This window comes from Lepisma saccharinum, chromosome 2, assembly GCF_977018435.1.
Source record: "Lepisma saccharinum chromosome 2, izLepSacc3.1, whole genome shotgun sequence".
Classification (NCBI taxonomy): domain Eukaryota; kingdom Metazoa; phylum Arthropoda; class Insecta; order Zygentoma; family Lepismatidae; genus Lepisma; species Lepisma saccharinum.
In genome coordinates, this window is record NC_139230.1 from 27,070,907 (window position 1) to 27,095,066 (window position 24,160).

General features: G+C 37.5%; 1 protein-coding gene across 2 annotated transcripts in view; it reads right to left on the reverse strand.

The window, feature by feature from the left end:
• The window catches only part of LOC145983967 (tyrosine-protein kinase transmembrane receptor Ror2-like), a 607,910-nt gene that overhangs the window by 95,522 nt on the left and 488,228 nt on the right, over positions 1–24,160 (reverse strand). For both annotated transcript variants that reach the window (XM_083117192.1, XM_083117191.1), the window contains one exon: positions 186–354. In XM_083117192.1, coding sequence (XP_082973318.1) covers positions 186–354 — 169 coding nt within the window. The remainder of the gene's footprint in view (positions 1–185; positions 355–24,160) is intronic.

Sequence of the window (24,160 nt, forward strand, 5' to 3'; positions counted from 1 at the left end):
TTTTCGACACCTCGATGGTTCTCGATAAAACATCACATTACAACTATACCATAAAGAACGCAATTCTATATACTTTACACCCAAATATGCATGCATTCATTATATACAAGAGTTGTTATGCAGTGGGAATGCTAAAATAAAGTGCAAGAACAAAAAATACAGAAGGGAAAATTTGCACAACTTACTGCGAGGTGGTATGGTGACAATCACTGGGAATGTTTTATTGTCTGTGGCTACAACCCCAGCCGGTCTGTTCAAAGCCTGACACGTGTAGTTGGCGCTCTCGGTTGCATTCAGTCGAAAAATGGAACGAGAATAGGCGTCGAAGGCCCGATAGTCATCCCCATCCATCACCTGAAAACAAGGAAAGGGCACAAATGAATCGTTGAATCGTTTAGTCTATTAATATTTCGGTGTGAACTTCGCGAGCACATAGTATGGATACCTAAAAATATATATGAAGTATGCTGAAGCTCTTGTCGTTTTCCATTGTGTCTTTGTAAAAGGCACATGCAGTTGCGAGTTTTTGTACATATAAATGACACACACACGCACACTACCTCTCTCATATATATATATATATATATATATATATATATATACAGGGTGGCTACAAACAAGCAGAAATGAAATTCCCTGACTTTTCCAGGTTTTCCAGGACAAAATTTACATTTTTCCCTGACAATTACAAAGTTAACTAAATCGATCTTTTTGCAAATAGAAATAATAAACTCACACAGATCCACGTGTGGTTTTGTTAAGTACCAATATTATCTTCTATGAAATTGACTTAATTTCTCTATTCTCTATGATTTGAATTCAAACTGCAAAATAGTGAATTTGGAAAATTATTACAATTCACAAGCTAGGGAATGATTACGGAATTTTTCATATGCAGTAAGTTTAAAATAAAATACTTGATTATTTTTAAAGTTACGACTAAATGAGATAAGAGTGAAGAGTGAATGATTAAGAAATACAATTTGTAATTTATCAGTCTCCTTAGCTATACATTCTCCGTATTATATGTTGATATTTCCACCGAGGTTTGGAACCCTCTGATTGCAAGAACCATGAGTGCGGACTCATTTTTCAATGCATAAAGCTACTTCTCTCTTCTCTGTAAAGCAAATAACTTAACTCTTGCATATAAGTGAAACAATTGAATCGAACAAAATAAAGTGTCATATTTCCTTACATTATCAATGGGATTTCTGCTTCAGTACAATATATCCAAGTGAAGTACTGTGAAACTGACAATATGCAGTTATACCATTAATACTGACGAAAAGGGTATGTAGGTATTAGATACTGAACGCACGGAATTTATAGAATTGCATTGTATAGGTACCTGATTTAGCTAACCACACATTAAAACAGGAACACTCTAATAATAAAAGCTTCTGAAAGGTGCCTATATACGAGGGGCATCTTGAAAAAAGCTCCTCCAAAGGTGCCTATACGCAGCACTAGTGGTCGGAGAGCTACACACACATGCAGGCAGAAAGAAGTGGCATGTAGCTGTAATCTGGTACAGTTGCAATGCAGCCGTTTTAGGACAGTTCTAGGTTAAAGATTGCAGCTCTCATACAGTCTCCCACCGACTGCGTCGTGTCAGGTGTGCAGACCGGACGTCGTGAGTGATAGTAAGGTCAGACGATGGTGCAGAAAATTCACGGAAGGCCAATCGAATGTGCACAACCCCATACAGCTGAGTACACACGGGTACTTTGCATCACTTCGGGCGAGAGATCTTGGACAACTCCCTGTACAGCCCTGGCCTTGAATGTTCCGACTTTCATCTCTTTGTTTAACTGAAGAGGTTTCTGGCAGGGCAAGGATTTGACAACTACACTGCGCTAGATATAGTTCCAGTCTTTGCTGTCAGACACATATAACATAAGCATACAAAATTTAGTGCCATGCTATGACAAATGCCAGAACAACGGTGGTGATTATGCCGAAAATTAGGTTAGGACTCACTGTTAGTAATGTAATAAAGTACAACTGATATTCTTGTTTTATTTATGCCTAATCGGTAGGGACCTTGATATTTTGTTATTTTTTTAAAAATTGGTGTATTTTCTTATTTTTTATTTTTTACTACACGGTGTTATTTTCCCCAAAATTCAAATTTTCATTTTAGCGCATTTTCTGGCAAATATCTTAAATTATACCTTCATGATGTTTTTAAACTACTGTTTCAAACTAACTCAAACGGCTTACGCCTCTTCGTGAGTGTTTGATATCTTGAAAGTTATTTTCCATACCCCTTTTTTAATTTTAAGGTAAGGATTCTAGATAATGGAATTTTCCACGTATATACTGAAGGGTGCATAATGACCATAAGTGGCGAGGCACCCAAAAAATTAAAATCAATCAATCTCACGTGACAGATACCGATATATTATGGCACCAAAAATTGGCATTATCTTTTTTTCACTAGTTAAGTTGAAAAAATCGTGGGAAATACATGATTTAATGTGGCTGTCGGAATTATTCCATGTACGTATAACTCTATAGTTTACTCTTGAGTAAAATGTTGGAAACCTTGCATGTTCTATGTACACAAACATGGCCTACAAAAGACAAGAATGTTGGATTTCATGGAATTTTTCGTTGTTTTAGGACATTTCTTTAAAAAAAATCGCTAAAAACGCCAACAATTCGCATTTTATGCCAAATTCACATTATTTCGAACGGGCGAAAAATATGTCCAGACATCATCACTGCACATTCCTAAACATAACTTCGTAGCAATTACCATTTTTCACAGTTTTCGCGTTTGCGAAAAATCAATGTCCCTACTAATTGGAAATTACTTTCTGGCCACCCCTCGTATAAATCAGTAGATGGAAAGTGAAACTTTAGCAGGGCTGGCAGAAAAAAGTCAATTCTTGAAGAAAGTGATTTGCTTGATTGATTCGAGTAAATATGATATTAAAATATTTACGTATCTATTATTAGTATTCTATTTCATAATATTGGACATTAACCTTACTCAGTGAGAGATTAATGACCATCTCTCACGAGTTTAAACAGACAGGAGAGAGAGTGGTGTTAATTTCATTGCAATATTAGTGTTGCAGTAAATTTGAGGTTGGGAGCATACACTTGCCAATTTTATAACGTTCACTAATGCAGATTTATGTTTCACTTTTTCGTGATAGTATTCAATATATATTCCATTTGGTTGGATTCTTCTTGATATCTAAGAATAGTGCAATGTCATTGTAAACGTATGTTAATTTGTGCAAAACCAGTAATACGTCAGGATGATGAAAGAAAACCTTCGTAAGCACTGCTACATTAAATAAGGTGAAATGAGCCAGAAGAGTAATAAAATTCCAGCAGCATATTTGCAGCCTAAAGCTCTCCTTGTTTATGCATTCGATTTTTGTTGGATGTTGCAGTCCATGCAATTTCTGTCGCATGTTGTAGTGAGATACTCTGTCGGGTGGCGGCGATATTCGACAAAAATCGTATGTATCAATGGAACCTATTTGTTTCATTGTTCCTTCAGTTTGCCCAACAAAATGCCTTACTACGACGTCCGACAACTATCGGACGGCGCAACCCGCTCTTATCCCCTCCATCTGTTGACAAGTCCCCTTACTACTCCCATACGGACAAGAAAAAAAATGATAATTCAATGCATTTTCCACGTAATATTTAGAGGCTTAACATTTACTCCCCCGATGATACCATATGGTATCATCAGTGTAAGGTCGTAATCGCCCGATGATACCATATGGTATCATGGTGCTGATTACGAAATGAATGTGCTTTTTGGGCCTTCATACACTTATGTTTGGGTGAAAACTCTGACACAGGTCTGGAGCAAGCCTGGGAAATTCATATTGATGACCAACCTCTCCCCTCTCCGCCACATAACCATGCCACGTTTCCGAACAGAGTTTCACATTTTGGCTCATTATTCAACTTGTATGGCACCCAGGAACATGAAATAAGTTTCAATCTCTTTGGAAACGTCAATTCTTTGAAGAGAATACTAAGGTTTGCGCCTGCTCTCCAAAATAGCGGCAGAAGAGTGGGCAAACTCGAGATTCATGTTCTTTTTCATGGAAATTCGGTGGTCGCGCCCCCAAACCCCCCTTCCTCGGTTCGGCATTCTGAATTATACACGGTTGCATGCTATGATGATTTAGCTGCAAAACAAAACTTATCCAAAATACATTGCTCCTATAGTGCCCGAGTTATAACAATTTTCCTCCAAAAATGCAAGTTACATATTTTTCGTAAAAATAAAAAATCACATTTTGACTTATTATTCTACTAGTATGGCACCCAAGAACATAAAACATGTTCATTCTCTTGATAAATGTCCATTCTTTGAAAATAATACTAAATTTCGTCCTTTGTCCCCAAAATAGTGGGAGAAGAGGGGGCAAACTTCAGATTTTTATGTTTTTTCATTGAAATTCGGGGGTCGGGCTCCCCCAAACCCCCTTCCTCGGTCAGGCGTTCTGAAATGTACACGGTTGCATGCGCTGATGTTTTAGCTGCAAAACAAAACTTTTCCGAAGTAGATTGCTCCTATAGTGCCCGAGTTATAACAATTTTTCTCCAAAAATGCAAGTTACATATTTTTCGTAAAAATAAAAAATCACATTTTGACTTATTATTCTACTAGTATGGCACCCAAGAACATGAAACATGTTTCATTCTCTTGAGAAATGTCCATTCTTTGAAAAGAATACTAAATTTCGCGCCTTATTCCCAAAATAGTGGGAGAAGAGGGGGCAAACGTCAGATTTTTATGTTTTTTCATTGAAATTCGGGGGTCGGGCTCCCCCAAACCCCCTTCCTCGGTCATGCGTTCTGAATTGTACACGGTTGCATGCGCTGATGTTTTAGCTGCAAAACAAAACTTTTCCGAAGTAGATTGCTCCCATAGTGCCCGAGTTATAACAATTTTCTGTTCCCGTGCAGAGTTCCATAACGATATCTTTAAATTAAATAAAAAAAAAGCCAATGAAGACGAAATTCCCTGACATTTCCCTGACTATTTTTGACACCTCAAATTCCCTGACTTTTCCCGGTTTTCCAGGTTTTCCAGGTCTGTCGCCACCCTGATATATATATATATATATATATATATATATATATATATATATATATGTCATTTATATGTACACAAACTCGCAACTGCATGTGCCTTTTACAAAGACACAATGGAAAACGACAAGAGCTTCAGCATACTTCATATATATTTTTAGGTATCCAAACTATGTATATATACAGAGAGAGAGAGAGAGAGAGAGAACAAATACTACAAAGCGAATAAAATACATTGTTCTATATCATACCCAGGGTGAGTAACTGGTTTGGATTTCCCTCCCTGAAATTTTATATCCCATCAGACACATCTGGATATATTTCGGTTCCAAACTCGATAGCAGATGTCTGCTCTCCCCCCTCCCCTTTCTCTTTTGCATTGATCATTCAAATCAATGCGCACGAAGCATATTTTCAAAGAAAGTGCGTTAACAGATATATTTTTTCTAATTCAATTTTGTATCACAGTAATGGTTGTGGGGTTTGAAACGCACGTAAGCATTATTACAAATTATTTCGAAACTATTGTGAAAAGAAATGAGATGTTGGCTAAGTAAATGTGATGAAATGCTTGGTCCGTTCTTCACTGTTCGATCCCCACCACCCAGAAAATATAATTTGTTCACCTGAAGACGAAAGAAGAGGTAATCTCTCGAAACGTAGTGATATATATTATATGATAGACATAAAGATAGACAATGGATAGCCTAATGTCCAATTAAGGTTGAATGTTAACTTTCTATTTGTATTATTCTAATTGACGCTACCTTTCTGACTCTTTTGACTAATCTCAACGATGAGTATGCATGGTGATTTGATGGAAATGATGAAAAAACAATTAATAATGAACAACCATGCCCGGACCTGGACTCGAAACCTGTAACTTTTGATGGTAATATTTTCTACGTACGTTACTATTTTTTTATTACTTTGAATATTTTAAATGTTTTTAACATTGCCAAAGAAGGCATAAGTTGAACCTGGGGACCGAAGGCATGTTAGCTCTGATTAAAATGTTATATATTTTAATATATCACCAAATTTAGCATGTGACTCAAGTTACATGGATCTTCAAACACTTTCTAGAATTTGCAAATTAGATATGCACATAACAAAAAAACTAATTATAATTTGAGACAAATTCATAATATTTCTTTAACAGTAATCTGCTCGCTCACATTTTCCCTTGTAAGCCTGAAATCGAATACATAAATATGTACACAATGGAGATTTTATTGATGAAAAGCTTCTAATTCGCTCTGCTGAGAGCGTTTCTGATTAGCGGGAATTCAATTTCAAAATCACCAAACCAGTAATCCGCAACCATAACACAGCACTTGAGTTTGAAAATTCTGTTGAGCAGCAGCAACTTGCTCTGTCTATCAACTAATTATTCTTTTAATGATTGTGCATACGACAAAACTTCACATACATGAATATTATTTGTGCTACTGTTAACCATGTTTGTTCAATATCCCATTAAAACGAGCTTTATTCTAAATAATTTAATGATGAGGGGCCACGTTCACACATGTCCAGGCTGCGACTTAAACCCAGAATTTTCGCGCTGGGCCATCAAGGCGACAAATTCGATTATTAAATATGTGCATACAAATACAAAAATACAGTTGAATTAAAAATTGAGAAGAGCAAACCAAAATGTGAAACACGATAGTTTTAAAAATGTGGCGAATACCGGCGCGTATCACTTTACGCCACGGTTGTAAACCTATTTGGCATTTTGTTTCATTCGCGGAAAAGCTAGCGAAGAACTAACCCAGAGCAGCGAAGACACGCGCGGTCTATATTCATTTATGCATATCGCAACGCATAAAGCGCCTGCCACCTCTCATGCCGCAGCTTAGAAATCCTATTGGGCAAATAAAAAAATTCTCTCTCGTACTCTATATGCATTAAAAACAGCTATAAAGAATTTTCAAATATTCTTTCTGTTGAAAATGGCTGCGATATTTTCCGGAAAACAAAGTTACTGAAAGACCTTGTACGCTATCTTAGTTCCGCAAAACCGAAACGAGCATCGGAATATATGACAGCGAATGCTTGAAGATGTAACAGTATTAATTAGTTATTATACTTACAACATATCTCGCAAACACTTTCTTCAGAGCACAATGGTTACACAGTGGTGTAGTATTTTTGTAATAATACAGCACGTTTCACCAGTGATGATATTTCGGTTCTGGGTTCGAATTCCGAGCTGAGCTTAGGTTTTCTTTGTGAGTGTCACTGCATCAATTTCATCGTATCATCACTCATACTCACCTTCACGATTAGCCAGAGGTAGAAAAGCGAAGTAAAGTAAACCAAATCAATTAATCAATCATGATTACATTCCGTCGGCATTAAGGTGTGTTCTATCATTTCAACTTAAACATAAAATAGTATTAATACTATATCTCTATTGTTGCACTATTTATTATTGTTATTATTATTATTATCATTATTTGCAGCAGGATTGCATTTAAGCTTACATTTATTTGTACTGATTCTATAACTATAAAAAACAACTTTTGCTCTACGTCCATTAGTGTGTTAAGCTGTACAATTATACTAATAGTTTATGAATATACAGATACGCAATATGGAAAATTAAAGATACATATAATTGAACGTAAGAATGAAAAGTATATAAAACATTCGCAAATAGCATATAAGATTGAGGCAATGAGGTAAATGGTGTACCTTAACATTTTCGTCGAGTTAGGAAGAGTTCAAAGTCTCCCAGGGAACCTGGGTTCGAATCCCGGCCCGCGTATGAGTGATCCTTGTGAGTGTCCCTTCATCAATTTCATCATATCATCAAACTAATCTTTGCGATTAGCCAAAAGTGGAAGAAAAGCGAAGTAAACTAAATAGATCAATCAATCAAAGCTCAAGGTTTCAGACACTGTATAACGGAGCAGGCGATAATGCTGAACCAAGGGCGGTTCTGTTGATTGCAGATGTATCGACCTAAGGACAAATTATTTCGTGCTTTCCTATCAGGAAACAGAGATAGTAGGGTCAGATAAATCTTGAGAATTGCATCACCGGTCTTCTGCTCACACAAGCGAGAAAAAGACAAACCGCAAGACTTTTCCTAAAGGTTTCCAAAAGTATTTTTCATATTAGGGAACGGTTCGGGGTTGATGATATTGCCTGACAGCTTGCCCGCTAATTTTATGATACCGTTGCGGCCACCGGCTCGGCAGGAAGAAAGGAGAAGCGATGCGGAGAACAAATTTCGGAATGATAATATGCAAGGACGGCAGGAAAACCAAGGCACACGCTGCGTCTCGCTACAAATCACAGTTCCCGCGACTCGGACTCGACCCTGGAGGCCTTTTGTCCTGCACTGCAATAAATCAATTCGTGCTATTAAAGTAGCGTTGTAATGTGAACATAGCGCTAGAGCCAGAGTTCCCCGGCGTTCAGGATACCAAATAATTATCTATGCTTGTTGTCTAGTTATTAGCAAACGCTGATAGAACATGAATCGGTCATGAACCTGTGCAATTCTATCAGTGATTCAAGTACTTGCCCACCGCAAAATGAACCGCACACCTGAACTAATGCATATCGTTAGATTAATCCGCTTGGCATGAGGCTAATTAATATTGGTTGTGCTGCACTAACCACATCATTTCATGAAAACATTTTTTTTCGCATCTCACATGTAAGGTTCACTTGTGATCGATTGATTTTGTTTATTTGACTTTCCTTTTTCTGCCACTTTTGGCTAATCGCGAAGATGGGAATGAGTGATGATGCGATGAAACTGATGAAGGTACCCACAAAGTAATTCCATGCCCAGGCCGGGATTCGAACCCGGGACCCCTGGCGTCGTAACGCGACGTGCTAACCACTCCGTCACAGAGGCTGGCTACTTGTGATTGGCATCTGTGTATAAAGGTGGAGGTTGATATAAGCTTCATCAAACTTTACTACTATATCCATTCACATACACACACGCTGAAGCATTTTTTCCTACATATTTTGTCAGCGTAGAGTTGGAAGTTGGACGTTTTCCGTAATTTCCATATGCTTTCTATAAGTTCAAAATAACTAAATAAAACATTTACTCTCTCACCTCCTTTAGGGCCTTCCTCACACCGTAATACAGTATTTTAAAAATATGATATTTGATTCTCTATTCCCTTGGGCACACCCCAGTGTTTCAGATCCTATTTTAATAGTAGTAATAGTAATAGTAATAAACAATTTTGCAAACTTATACTCACATCTCGTTTTTCAAAAACTGTCTAATATAAGAGCCAAAACAAGATTTATATCTTTGCATCCAGGATTAAAGGCACTTTAAATCATTTATTACTAACTTGTCTGCAGTGCAAGATTAGGATGCACGGAATACTCGTGAATATACATTAAAATTGAATAGTCCAAATCGACGCAAATCATTTCTTCGCGACAGTTTAACGAATATTTTACAGTCTGAATAAAAAAAATACATAAACGAGTTGTTATTGGTTTGTGCATTATGGTCGAATTATAACACTTAAGAAAATTTACTACAGTGTTGCAAAGTACGGACTTTTAATCTTCGTGGCCGAAGATTTTAAGCCGCTCTCATTGGTTTTGTTAACTGATGCGACGATTACTCGAAAAACGGTTATAAACCAATCATTGGACTAAAAAATCAGGGCGCGACGATTATGCGGTGAAATACGGTACATGAACGCTATATGCTATTTGTCTCATTCGTTTATGTAACACTGGCTGTTTTGTTATCACCTTGTCCTCTATTTCATATCAATATCCACTGTATCACAAAAAAATCACAACAGCATATATAACCACCTACGAATCAATACGTCTTCATTCACGGTTAAATATAGGTGAGTCAATTCACGTAGTACCGTCTAAATCTAAAGAGATTTAGAGGATCGAACCTCAGGTTATGTGAGAGCCTGGGGCTAGGGGTATTAGCAGCGAGAGGTACACGTAGAGAAACAACGTTAACACGTAACCAAGTAAAGGGGGGGGGGGCTTGCCCCTACGAATACGAAATAAGAACACTTAACCATTTGATTTAAACACTTCTGACTGAACAGGCGGGGTGAGGAGATGACATGGGAATGTTCGTACCTGAAGCGCAGTTAGAAGTTCTCGTTTCCGCTGGTCCTCGCTTCGACGTGGTCCTACCCTGGAATAAAACGTACAAAGGAACGCAACTCCGGGTTCCTATACTCGCGTAATCCGATATTCTAAACTCTCACTTTCCGGTCGTTTATTCTCTCCTTATCCTTCTGTTAACTACAACTTTGGAGCTCACTCGCAATAACGTAATCTGGCGTAAAACTGAAAGCAACTGAGAGTGAGATCTTCTCACGAACTATTTAACTGGAATTCAAACTTTCAATCGGTAAAACCGTTGACTCGACCGCGTCAGTAGTCAACGGTGATTTTTGTGGATAATTCTGATTTACTGTATTTCATATTCTTCCGGCCTAGTGCAATGTCAGCGGAGTTTTCCAACTCCACTGAAGATCGCTGGCTTGATTTGCTTTTAGGAAGCTCCTTTCCAGCTCTTCACCGGTACCCCTTTTATGAAGTGGATTAGCTTCGACCGGGGTCCTGGTTTCGAGTCACACCTACGGCGTGATACGGTACATGGCCTTCTCCGTGTCACCGTCTTCATGCATGTTCAGACTCTGAACACAGAAAACGTGGATCTAACTTTCCATTTTTCATAATGTTATTTTGGCTGGTCTACAGCAAATTCTCCACCTATTTTCAGATTTACACTATTTCTCGCAAAGTATTTATCTTTCCTTACTGTTGTCTAAAAAGACTTGCCTATCGGGACAGTGTCTGCCAGATCTAACTTTATACCTTCAGCAATAGCAACGCATATCAAGTTCTGAATTGATATTGACTTTACCATTACCTGCAAATGCTGATCTGTTTCCGTTTTAGAAATACTTCTTTTTCCTCCCCATAGATAGAGCAGCAGCTGGCATGCTTATTGTTATTCTGATCGTTTTGTTCAAAGTGGGTCACCACAATGTCAGTTAGTTGGGATAGAATGTACATTCCAAATCGTTCCTGCTCCTCTCCTTTCCTTCCGCCAGTCGGAAGAGTCGAGACGTCAAATTGAAATTTCAAATTCGCTGTTTTTATTTTTTTGGAACTAATACATGGCATGAGAGGGACATCTAAACTTACATATTAGGATGAACATCCAAAGAAGAGGAAAGCTCACATGGTAAGATGAGGATATGTATAATGCATCAAGCTTTGCAATGTTTACAAAAGTCTGGGAGCTTGGATTCCTTTCAATGGCTGATACTCTCGCTTTCAATGTGAATCATATAGCTTAAACGTACTGTATACATATGGAATCAAATTAAGATCAACGCATACGAGAAATGTGATCATAAAAATGAAAAGAAGATTCTGATCACGCTCCATATATAGAAACTTCAAAATTCGAATCGAGGTATTTCTGAAATTTACCTAGGATAGTTTAAAGAACATATCTATGTATTGTATTTGGGGGGTGCAGAAGCTTCATATTTGATTTTTTCAATTTCCATTAGCTCCTATGAACAAATTTGATCATACAGATCAACTACTGAATAATGTTACTGCGTCCGACACAAGAGCTTCAATGAAAATAGAAGCATTCCAAATGCAACGAGCCTATTTGTAATATCTTACGCCGACTTCCGTGGCGGAGTGGATAGATCAGTGCGCTACGACGGCAGGGGTCCCGGGTGCGAATCCCGACGTGGGCATGACTGTTCTTTGCGTGTGTCCTCATCTTCGCGATTATCCAAAAGTGGCAGAAAAGCGAAGTAATATAAACCAAATCAACCAGTGGACTGTAATATCTTACATTTTCGCAGTGAAAAATCTATCGTTTGTTATCCATATTTCACAAAATAAACTAATTATTTACATAATCACTTTAAAGTTATTTTCAGCATATTTTGATGCTTCCCTCAGTAATGGATTGCTCACAAGATGTGTAACTGGAACATTATTGTGTATTCAACTTATGAACATGGAATAAATCTGCATCAATTATTCTGGCATCCACTAAGGTGAATTCCATTCTTTCTCGAGAAGGATTCACACAAAAACTTTATATCACGTGATATATCAATTTGATCAGTTGTTTCTACAGTAACTGCACTACGTTCTTTCTAGTAGAACACGCGATATGGTTACATACGTAGTTATTCAGACAGAAAAATTAAAATTTTAATGCTAGTTCTCCAATATTCATATTAATTGTAAGAGGAATTTTTTCTACCTCGTGCGTCGCATATTACCTCAGAGTTAGAAAAATTGGCAAATTTGTTATTTATATTGACACAGAGTATATATTCCGTTTGCTGAAAGAGAGTGGATTTTCTGGGTTTCAGAAATACAAACTCTGCTTATTTACAAAGAGGATCAACGGAAGCTCTCTTGATGCCTAGAAGGAGAATTCGGAGCTTACGCACGACAGAAAAAAACAGGCTCTGGAAATCAAATCCCAAAGTATCTGTGAGAAAGTCTATTGCAAGAGCTTATATTTCTATTATTCGATCCTATTCATCCTGGCAAAACAAATTTCCAGGTTTTTCAGGTATTTTCAAATAAAATCAAGGATAATTCTGTAATGTTATAACTCGAATTAACTCTATGTGTAGTAAACTTTTAGAGTGAAAGTATGAAAGCCCCTTCTCTCCTTGAAAGAGACTCCGAATTGTTTTGTATTTCTATTTTACACTATAACATGTGCTGTTTGTTTGTGAAAACTCCATAATCAATGCAAATACAACCATAATTATTATATATTATTAAATATTAACTGACGTTTCAATATTTTGAGTGTTTTCTTTATGAAAGATCCTGTCTTTTCTACGATATCCAGAATTTCAGATCAGTAATAACCCTGATATGTACCAAGTAGTATAATAAAAATTGTAATTGTTAATTAAACTATTTATTACATTAGCAAAATATATCTCATGACGTTAGAAATGTATTAATAATTAAAACTCTTGTAGAAATTATCGTGGCTATAGGGCAGATGTACGAGCCTCGTTAGCCTGCACAAATTACAGTGCCTTCCGAAAAGGCCACTCCTCATACTCTTAGTATTATGAGGAAACCAAGGAAAGAATTTTGACACATATTTGATTCTATGAAGCAAAACACGCTAACCACTACACCAGAAAAATCATCAAGACAGATCTTAATGTGCTATTAGTGCAGTAAAAATAGGTTAAAAATAAAAAGACAAGCAAGAAATTGCTTGAAATGCCAACTGTTGACGGTAATAACGAGCACTGCGAATGCACAAATACGAATGTATTATATTTGAATTTGTTATAAAGCAATGCAAGAAGACGATGCAACATACGGTAGCTACAATATAACTGTGTTGCTTTCCTTTATCCTCACGAGGAATTAGTCGTAAAAGTGAGCACTTTTCGAAATTAATCAACGTTGCAATGAGCGTTCCAGTCTAATTGAACTGTATATTACAGTTCAATGCTTGTCATTAATAAGATTTTTTCCTCAATAAAACAGACAGAACCAGAAAATTCTAGTTTTGCTCATTCCTCGGCAGAGAAACTGTTCAAAGAATACAGTTTAATTTGGACGTGTCCCCTTTTCTGGTCATCTGACTGTGACAGTTCTGCATTAAGTTGTCAGCCCACTCTCTTACTCTTCAACCAGCATGTGATGTAGGGGGAGAATTCAATCGTGTGGAAATTCAGAAGCAGCGAAATCAGTCTGTACACAAATATCAGACTTAAAGAGTATGAAGTACTGCAACTTAAAGATATTTTAAAACAAGAGTACAATACAGTCGTAGCTGTTGTATATATGAAACCTATCATAACACCCACAAGCTCCCACTTTCACACACACACCTACACCTCCTTTCCTTTTGGGGTAGGAAGGTTTGATCCTGTGTCCTTTCCTCGCCTAGTGAGTTATTAGATGCCTAGGTTTTGCTAGAGTGGGTAGCAAGATTACAAACCCGCAGCCCAGATTACAGCAATCTGAGTGGATAATTCTGACCTTGTCGGATATACACGGACTGATTTTTGCGCCTATTTGAAATTTTGATTGCTTGCTTGCTTGATCCCGCAGGGGACTATATTGCCTGCGAGTTCAGACACCAGAGCCTCGCTGGTCTGTTATTTGTGTTTTGTGCCCATGCTGGTCGGTTCAAGTAAATAAATATAAAGAGGAATTACGACGCTATCACAATTTTTTTGAACATTATGAATATCACCAAATTATTCACTTAGCTCGACAAAATCCTGAATACATGCAAACACGTCCTCTATTCCAAGAAGTACGCAGACTTGAAATTTTCATATTGACTACAGTCAAGAATACGCTTGGGATCTAACCCTTTGAAGACCAAGATTCTAACATGGTAAAATTTTCTAACATACCTGTGACCATAACACGTATTTACTACTTTTTTGTACCCCGTAGAAATACTATTTCATAATTATGACTTGATTTTCCGCCATATGTTAACAATGCAACTTTCGAGTTTGGTTGCAGTGCAGCCTCCATAGACCTCCAAGTGGACTAGGATTCTATACGGCTGGTGTAATCTGTGCTCCATACATCTAGCTGAAATTGTGTGTGTTTAGTTCACTTCTTTCTTAAATAAATTAATGTTATGATTGCGTTTTACATAATAAATAAAGGATGTCTTCCATTTCGCTTTCCTCTATCTGTCCACAAACTAACAAACAAAACCATTATTATAAAGAAACGAAAGGATATCGAAGTGAATATTTTTTTTCTATTTCTAGTTTCTATATTGGATAATTTACGTCATTTTTCTAACTATTGGGTTAATCGCGACGAAGGCGATACATGATGAACTGATTGGAATGTGTGGTGTGAAAAAGACATGACGCATCCACGCCTAACCAGGGTTTCAACCTGAAACCTCTGGATTCTTAGCGCGTTACGCTGACCACTTCACCAGCTAAATTTTTTCCTTTTACCGGCCCTGAAGGTGATCGTTTGGCCTATCTGAAACCAGGCTCTTCAAACCGGGGTTATGGGTGGAGTTAGAGAAACTTACAGTTTCCTTCTCGTGGTAATATAGGCGTCCGAAAGGCTACTGTCTGGTCCCGCAGAGGGTTGAGAAATTCGCAAATAAGAGTTCCACATGTAAAGAAAGGTTGAAACAAGATAATTCTGAAATTTGAAAATAATTACAAATACAAGATCGACTGATCTACCGCTGCTAGATTTGCTTCCATTTAGTGCATGTCACTGAATGTTACACATGAAAAAAAAATCAATGGATATAATTTCTGGAATTATGGATGTTAAGATGTGGAGGCATATTGGACAATGGATAAGTAGGTATACAGAAATATATATCCACGAATCATAATTGGGCATTGTAGACTTTGATATGACCTATGTATATGTGTGTAAACATTACGATTTGTATTGATGTAACGTTTGAAACAGTAACCAAATTCAAATACTGTAAAGAGAATTTGAAAATATTTAGAGTGACCGGAAACACATGCTATTTATCAACCTAAAAATCTTCAGACAACTCTCACAGATTGTGAAGATTCTTCCAGAATATAAGGTTCTTATTTGGTTAAAGTTCTACACGTGGTAACATTAGGGGTGTCTCTTAATCATCGATGAATTTTTCAAAGCTTTAATGTAACATAGGCAAGTACTCACGCTAAACGTCGAGTCAAGAGTGGAAGCTGGAGCACTAGTTGGGGATTACTGGTTTCCTCAGCATACAGCTGATGGTTTGGACATAAAAAAATCTTTTTCGCTTTGGTTAACGTGATGGCGAAAGCAACACATTAATCCTAGCTTATCCGTGCCGTACATTACACTTACTTAGCTTAGGGGGAGGCGTCAGAATCCCACATATTTTTTATCACTAAAATTTAAAAAAATGCATTGGTTACTGAATCGCGGCTTCCTTTGTTTCTCCATATAGGTGGAGTTAGATAATAATGAGCAAAATTACCGCCACTAATAAAAAACAAGAATCAATTATTTACTGTTACTTGAATAAGTGTCGCACAATTTTTTTTTCATTCACTAGAACTAAAACAATATAACTTTTGTATAAATGCGTTTTTGTTTATATAGGTGCAACTATATAGTAATTATAATAATTACAAAAGTGCCACAATTAATTATAAAAACAAGAATCAATTGTTCACTGCCACTTCCATGAGTGTCATATCGGAACAAATATCCTGGGGGGGGGGGGGAGGCCGATAGGCTTACTGCGTCAATTTTGCTTCCTTTGTACGTTACCTTTATGATTTTATGAACGAAAGTATTACAGAAACATTGTGAACACACAGGGAACAATGTAGCAATTTTTATAGAATGTTCACAGTTGAAAAATCTAAAAACAAGCCGTAAATCCCTCCTCTCCCGGCTAAGCTAAGGTGATATGCCAAGTAAGAAAATTAGTAAACAAATGACACATATAAGCAAAGAAACCATGAATTTTGATTTTTTCTTAAAAATAATGCCACATGTACGAGTTTGCATCGAATTACAACATTCCTGTGTAAACCACTGTAACAATACAATGTACAGTACGCTTACTATTTGTGCTAAGTGCCAGTTCGTGCTGCTGAATGTCAAACAAAGGTGGTAAATGAAATATGCATGATGGCACCTAGCAGCGGGTCACAGTTCCACCCAAGACAAACGACATAAATAAAGATGTGTCACTAACTCACGCCATACGTTGACATAAGTGACTTGACGCCCCTCTAGTAGGGCCTATCCAAATGTTCCCCCTTCTTCGGCCTGTTGACATAGACAGAAGGTCGATATACAGTCTGCAGTGACCCTGCGCACTCACAGGCACTTTCCACTGGCCCGACGGCAAAAATGGCAAGTGGTTGTGGCACGCTGGGGGTAATAAACGCAAATGTCCTTCTCTCCCTTGCTTTTTTTTTAACATCTTTTGCTGGACGTTCTGCTATGCATAAGCGTAATGAATTCGCAACAATTTACATTTCACTTCACAAAATACTTTTTAAAAAATGTCCGAACAAGAGCCTTTCTGTGCGCTGGGGAATGTAAATGAGTGGACCATTTACGCATAGTTGACGCCCCGAAACGACGTCTCTACCCTGGCAAATGTCAGGGGGAAAAAAATGTCACTTGTATGGATTACATCGTATCACCATTGCCTACAATTTTCTACCTCTTTTACAAAAATGCTCAACGTAACGTGTAACATAACCATCATTTAAAAAGAAAAAGAAAAAGACTGATTATAGTTCAGTTTACCCCCAGACATGACAGAAAATAATTCAAGAGGAAGAGAAAGAGAGAGGCGTAAATGTTGCATTTTTCAACAATTTCGCTTGGGAACTAGCTAGTCCACAATTTTTAAAAAAAAGTTAAACCGTTTGTGTAAGTCCCTAATTTAACAAGATTCGTTCAATTAATAGAAATAAGTTCAAACATTTGAAAGGGAATTTTATTTGCCGTTTGTATTAGTTTAATAGTTTCAAAACTTTAATTTAGAAATGTACTGTAACGCAAATGTCGTTCCCAAATAGCATAGATTGGTCTGCTTTAAAGTTTGTACTGAAGCATTTGATCCTTTGAAATATAGCTAACAATTGACACACATTTTAATGACACCATTTTATACTAGGCTTCACCCAAATCCCGTCAGGTTACATTAACAAAGTAATTAAAAAAAGAAGCAAGAGATTCGAACAAGAAATGTCTGCAACCTCAGCAAAACATCGAATAAAGACTACAATGTAAAAATGGCTTAAGACACAATAGATTAATTACTCAATACCTGTGACATATAACTTTAAAATTACAGCCTTAGTAATTTGAAGGATACTCAGAGTTACAACCAAATATCAAATTGTGGGTTAGTTTGCTTTGCTTTGCAGTTGCCCCCCCCATCCCCCCCTCACGTTTTACCACGTTGGCCCCCGGACTATGCTAAACCATATCTACCAAGGGAAAGTAAACTGTCCTTGCCCACACAGTTTTGAAACCCAATCTCCGTCACTGCTTACACTATTTGTAGACAGAAAGAGCATACTACAGTCATTTGGATCAATTCATTGACTGAATATGTACATATGACGTTACGTATGTATTGAGGAGTTATCTGACAGGATATATTCGTGATTACAGAAGGAAAATAAAATGTACTAAAAAATCTGTTTTCCTTTGCAGAAAACATTCAATTACACCTTTCACATTATTTCAAGATTGTCAATGATGTCCTCTTTCAGTGCGTCATTATTATATAACCATATACATGCACGAACAAAGTGCGTTCCGGAAGTCGATGTGCACTTGATTTTACAGATTCTCATGTACCATACTTGGAACCATGGCAACATTTTATTTATTTACGAAAATGCTTGACATTACACTGTATGACGAGTGGTAACACTGCTTGGTCGGGAAATGTGGTGTGGATAGTTGAATGCGAGTTCTCTCGTACAAAAGAATGCCGGAAACAGAACTGAAACAAAACTATCACAAAGGACTGACAATTAAATTCCCAGAATACACGATCGTGGACGTTTGAGAATCTTCAAAGAAATGGAAGTGAGGGATGAATTTCCCAGAATTCGGACTGTGGGTACTATATACTTTGAAACCACAGTTAATAGAGATCATTACTATTCTGAAATTCTCATCCAGCCGCAATGTGTAATAAATATACATAATTAATCTGTAAATATCTATTTATTCATTTGTATCATTATACATCAAAATGCGCAGTGACTTTCTGAACTCACTATAATCTCATCCCCATATAATTTTCAAGCATGGAAAGTTTGTAGGAAACATATATGCTCGATTGAAGCATTAAAAAATATTAATACGATAAGAACCGAAAGCATCCTGCTGAATTACAAAAAATGAAAATGTAATCTTCAACGATGGATGAAGAAAACAGTGTCCATCTTTCTATACTTTTTCGCTATTTCCTGTTATATCGGATGAGCTAGAATGCATATCGGCATTTCTGTAGGAGCTTCAATTAGCAACGATCCAACATTTCGGTCACTCGTGTCAAACATTAGAATCATATAAGCGTTTGTGAATGAAGGTACCAACACCGAACTGGTAGCTGAGTACACAGCCCACATCAATCCCAGGGTCAGGGTTATTGCATCTTCGAGATCTTCTTCCCATCTCTCCTTTGAACCGACGTTCTTTGGAGATTGCGTTGGAAAATACAACATCACGTGCCGGCAAGATCAATGAAATCACTAACAATAAAAGAAGCAACTTCCCAAGAAACTTCTGAGGCGCAGCTTGGAAAGCCGCTTCCAAATTTGATTATCTGCATCGCCCGCATTCTGTTAAGAGTTACGGCAAAGCCGTTGCTTCATTTCTATCAGATATCAACCTTAACTTCAAACAACGATAGAAATACTAAACCAATATGGAAAATACTTTTATTTCCTGTTTATTTAACAAAGTTTATTGTATTGATCAATAAGAACACGCTCCAAGTTTCTTTCAATATTATTGCTGATTATTATTACTTCTATTATGCTACAATTATACAATGATGTGGACACAATACATTCAGGATAGAGAGCTTAAATATAAAACAAACAGTATTAGAAGTGCTCAATTAGAATGAACACATATCACAGAAATTATGATTGGGGAGAAATTACAAGTAAATTTTGAAAGTTTAAACCTTTCACAAAAAAAATCCGTTTCGAAACTTTCTCACTAGCAGTAGATGGTATTGTTGTTGTTGTTGTTGTTGTTTGTCCTGTCATCAGTTTCTTACAATTATTATCCACATCTTCACGATGAACAGAATGTGGTAGGAAAGAGGCCCAAAACAAAACAAATGTAGAAGGCATACAATATGAAGGGAAGCAACAGCATAATGGTCACTGTAACGCGCTACAAAGCCAGAGTTCCAAGTTCAGCATGGACGTAATTATCATGGCATTTGTCCCATCATACATTTCATTAGTCAATTATCATCATCATGGTCGGGATTAAAACAAGAGGCAGAAAAGAGATGTATAATATTCCAAACAGAATTCAGATAGAAAAATGTTTACTTTTTTTAAAAAAAAATATATGCAAAAACGAGGAAAAATAGATTTAAGTAAACCACAATCCCCTCTTCCATTTTATCAAATAACGATAAGGGAGAAGAAACGATCCAAGAAGAACTCTGTTGCTCGATGATTGCTTCAATAACAAGCAAACATTTGAATTATGTAGTGCCAGCTAGATTGTAGCCAAGTATTCATGATTGAGTTAATAGTTTGATTGATCTGGTTATTTTACTTAGCTTTTCTGCCATTTTGACTAATCGCGAAGATGACGAAATGATGAAATTGATGAAGGGATACTCACAGAGAACACCCATGCCCATGCCTGGATTCGAACCCGGCACCCCTGACGTCGTAGCGCGGTGTTATTTTAAAAATGGAAAATACGTAAGCGGTAGTTTCCCCCATCATCCTCTTTCTATCTTTTCACACGTATCACTTTTTACCACATACTCAATTTTTCTCATTATGGACAAATACAAACAAATACAAACATCCATGTTTGAAAACTAATTCTTTGGAAGGGGGTGGGGAGGCTTATACAATGAAGGACTGAGAACCACACAACAACCGTAGAGACAGATTCGCAAACACGTCCGTAATTCGAAACGACTGGTGCTGAATGCTCCAGAATGCAAGGGGAGTTGGCGTCGCTCTCCAACGTCTGCTCACATCAAAAGCTGGAACAATGCAAGCAACAGTTCCTCTGTTCCTGTGTACAAAGAACATTGCTTTCCATTTCTCACCGCCTGCGGTCCACGGCAATTTTGTCAAGCAGCAGAACGACACTCTCTCTCATTTCCCAAAGAAAATACAAAATTAACTGGCAAATTGCCAAGCAGAGCTACACCAACAATACAACCCCAAGGGATCGCTTACAGAGTCCACTAGAGTCAAGCGGCCTCTCCTCGCTTGCTTGCGACTCAACTAGTAATAATGGGAGAGTTTAAATTCTGTGTTCGAGTTTAGAAACTGCCGGCCGAGTTCTAAATCTGTAATGGACTCTCTGGGGTGAAATAGCCACGCAGCCCACTTGTTACATTTGCCAGTCCTTTCTGGGACAAACGGTAAGAAGAATCTCGCTCGGTGCTAACCCCCCACGCTCTCATCTCCAAATATCCTTGGTACTTTGGCTTTTTCACAAAGAAAGAGAGGGAGAGGGACTGGAGAGACCAACACATCTTCAGCCAATTTGTATCGTCTAATTAAGAGTACTAATGAGATATTGATTAGACGAACTTTCCACGCCCATGGACACGCCACAGTTCAGGCAAAATTTGTTTATAAAATTCATCTCTGGGATTTTCTCTTTAATAACCCTCCAAATAAAAGTTGTTTTGTGACCGTACCGTAGAAAGCTTACGCGCGCGGGAACACACACACGGGAACACACGCACACACACACATGTATATAAAACGTGTTTTGTTTTTTTCTGGCGGTACGCCATACCGCCACCTTTGTATAGGTGAGAATGAAACAAATTAAATTTTATTTAAACAAAAGAAAGTGTTTGAGTTCTTGCTTCAAGTCCACTTTATGTACGTACAGAAAGGCTAATCGGGATTGGACCTACAGTTTAAAGTGTGATCCGCATCACTATATGCCTCCATCAAGAAGAAATATATATGTGTGTATATATATATATATATATATATATATATATATATATATATATATATATATATATATATAGTGCGTTCATTTTGGCTCGGGGCCGAGATAGCGTGTGACTGCAGATGCCGGCATTTTCGATCCGTAACGTCCCGCTTATTTTTACGCACATATCTTTAGCATGAAGACAATTATATTTATATTGCATAACGAGTACTAATCTATATTATAAGAATCGTTCAGTGGTGGCCAATTGCATTCACACGTTCAACGGTAGCTTTTGATGAAATTTTGATTGACATATTGGTTCTGTTAGCAAGTTGTTTTCTTGCCATTGTTAACCCAGCAGGAAGCTCGCTGGGTAATACTGCACTACAACAAAGCATTTTTACATGGGAGATATAGTGACAAGAGTAAATTTTGAATCAAATGCTATTTTTGCTCTTTGATTTATTTTTTTTGTTTATTTCCAGGATGACCAAAACTAAACGAACTGCAAATTTATTTTACGACTGTACAGTGGGATCCATGAGTATTACTGTGCAAATTGTCCGTGACTATTTTCATTAATTTTTCTCTTACATCCTGAATGCGTTTGCTGCCTGGTAGGACCCTGATTGTCTCCCTGGAATGGATTGTATCACCATAGAGCTGAGTTCACCGCGATCTTTTTAAGGTGTAAAGAAAATGAAGGCACTTACTAAAACTATAACGTTATATTAAAAATAAATATGTACACATAACACGTAATTACACTGTCCTGCACTCCTGCCTCAGTAAACTGTTTATATGAAATTGGAAGCCGGTTTTACAATAACACGTCACTAGTTCTTCACTGAATGATATCAGCACTGTAATGTTCCTGAGAAACTGAACTAAATATCACTGCACTTTACTGATATGCCGAATGAAACGTAGCCACGTTAGGCTTACGTTTTTGATGAATATCCGCAACACGGTGACTTTCGGCTGTTGCCGGAGTGACTTCTGCACGAACACTGGCGGAAGTAAGCTACCGCGCAAAGATGGCGGCAACTAGGCACCGGACCCGATATGAACTGACCAATGGGAGTGCAGGTTTCTTAAAGCACTGGATATACACACAAAATAAGCAATTGGTTATATAGAAACAAATGCATAGCAAAATGAGCAAGGGAAAAGTTCTGTTATTTGCGAATACAAGAATATATAAAAAGATATATCGTGGTTAGTTTCTAGAGATAATTCTCCAACACATCCTATGTGATTATAAGCGATGGATTTTTATGTATGCTGATGCAGAAGTTGTCAACAGCTTGTTTTGAGTTTACTTTTAATTCTTGAAGCTCTTATTGGGTCAAATAAAGTGCACGAACAAGGTGCAGGACAATTTGCACGGTAATGCATGGATCCCACTGTACCTGATAAGGGCACAATGAAAACAACAAACCTACTGCCAATACTTCCACTGGTATACGGTGACGCAAACGAGCATAAAGCAAATACGCTATAATTAGGAGACTTGTAATTGCGAAGCAACACGGAAAACACAAATAAAAAGTCGGCTAATGCCAATGCAAGGGATGCGATGTAAAAACAATGGAATTGCCTTCATAACTGCGTCAATTACAACCGTACGACATCCCTATACAAAAGCCTTTCAGGCAGCTGTTTGGTTTTAATTAGCGCTGAAATTTAAATAGTGCTTCCTAACAGCCTGCGAAGCACATATTTCTCTACAAGAAAAATCCATGGGATGGAGACAATTTTAATTACGGGAAGTATTCATCGATGTAATCTATCTTGCGTGATTTAAAAAAAAAAAAAGGAAAACTCTACGCTAACTGCAGAGCATTTTGCTGTTTGCAACACATTACGGAGGACTTCCTGAAGTGGAGCAAACGTTGCCCTGAAATATCAGCAAGTAGCCACCGACTAATTTAATTGCAGGCAATTGAGGATGAATAATGACACGAAAGTCCAAGCGTGACCAAATCCCAACACCGATACATTAAATCTGTTTCCTCGGTCATTGGGCGACAAGACAGGTAATGTAACGTGGGAAGCATAAATTTCCGCTGTGTGGTTGCAGGAGAGGAAGCACATCAATCCTCTTTTATTCTCCTGCAGACACCTGATGTGTTCATCCACAGACAAAAATTGAGCAGCGAACTAGAATGGTTCAGAGGGTAATGATGATCTTTCTCTGTTTACTTCTTTATGTCTGTGCACCTTGTATTTTTATACAATTTGTGGTGACAAATATTATAATACCCAGTGCTAAGAAAGAAAGAAAAATGTTGCATAATTTGATATTTACAGAATGGAATGTCATACAAGTCTCGAAGGAAATGGGATATGCGCAGAAGCAAACACCTTTATTTGAAAGCAAAACACATGCCGGCGG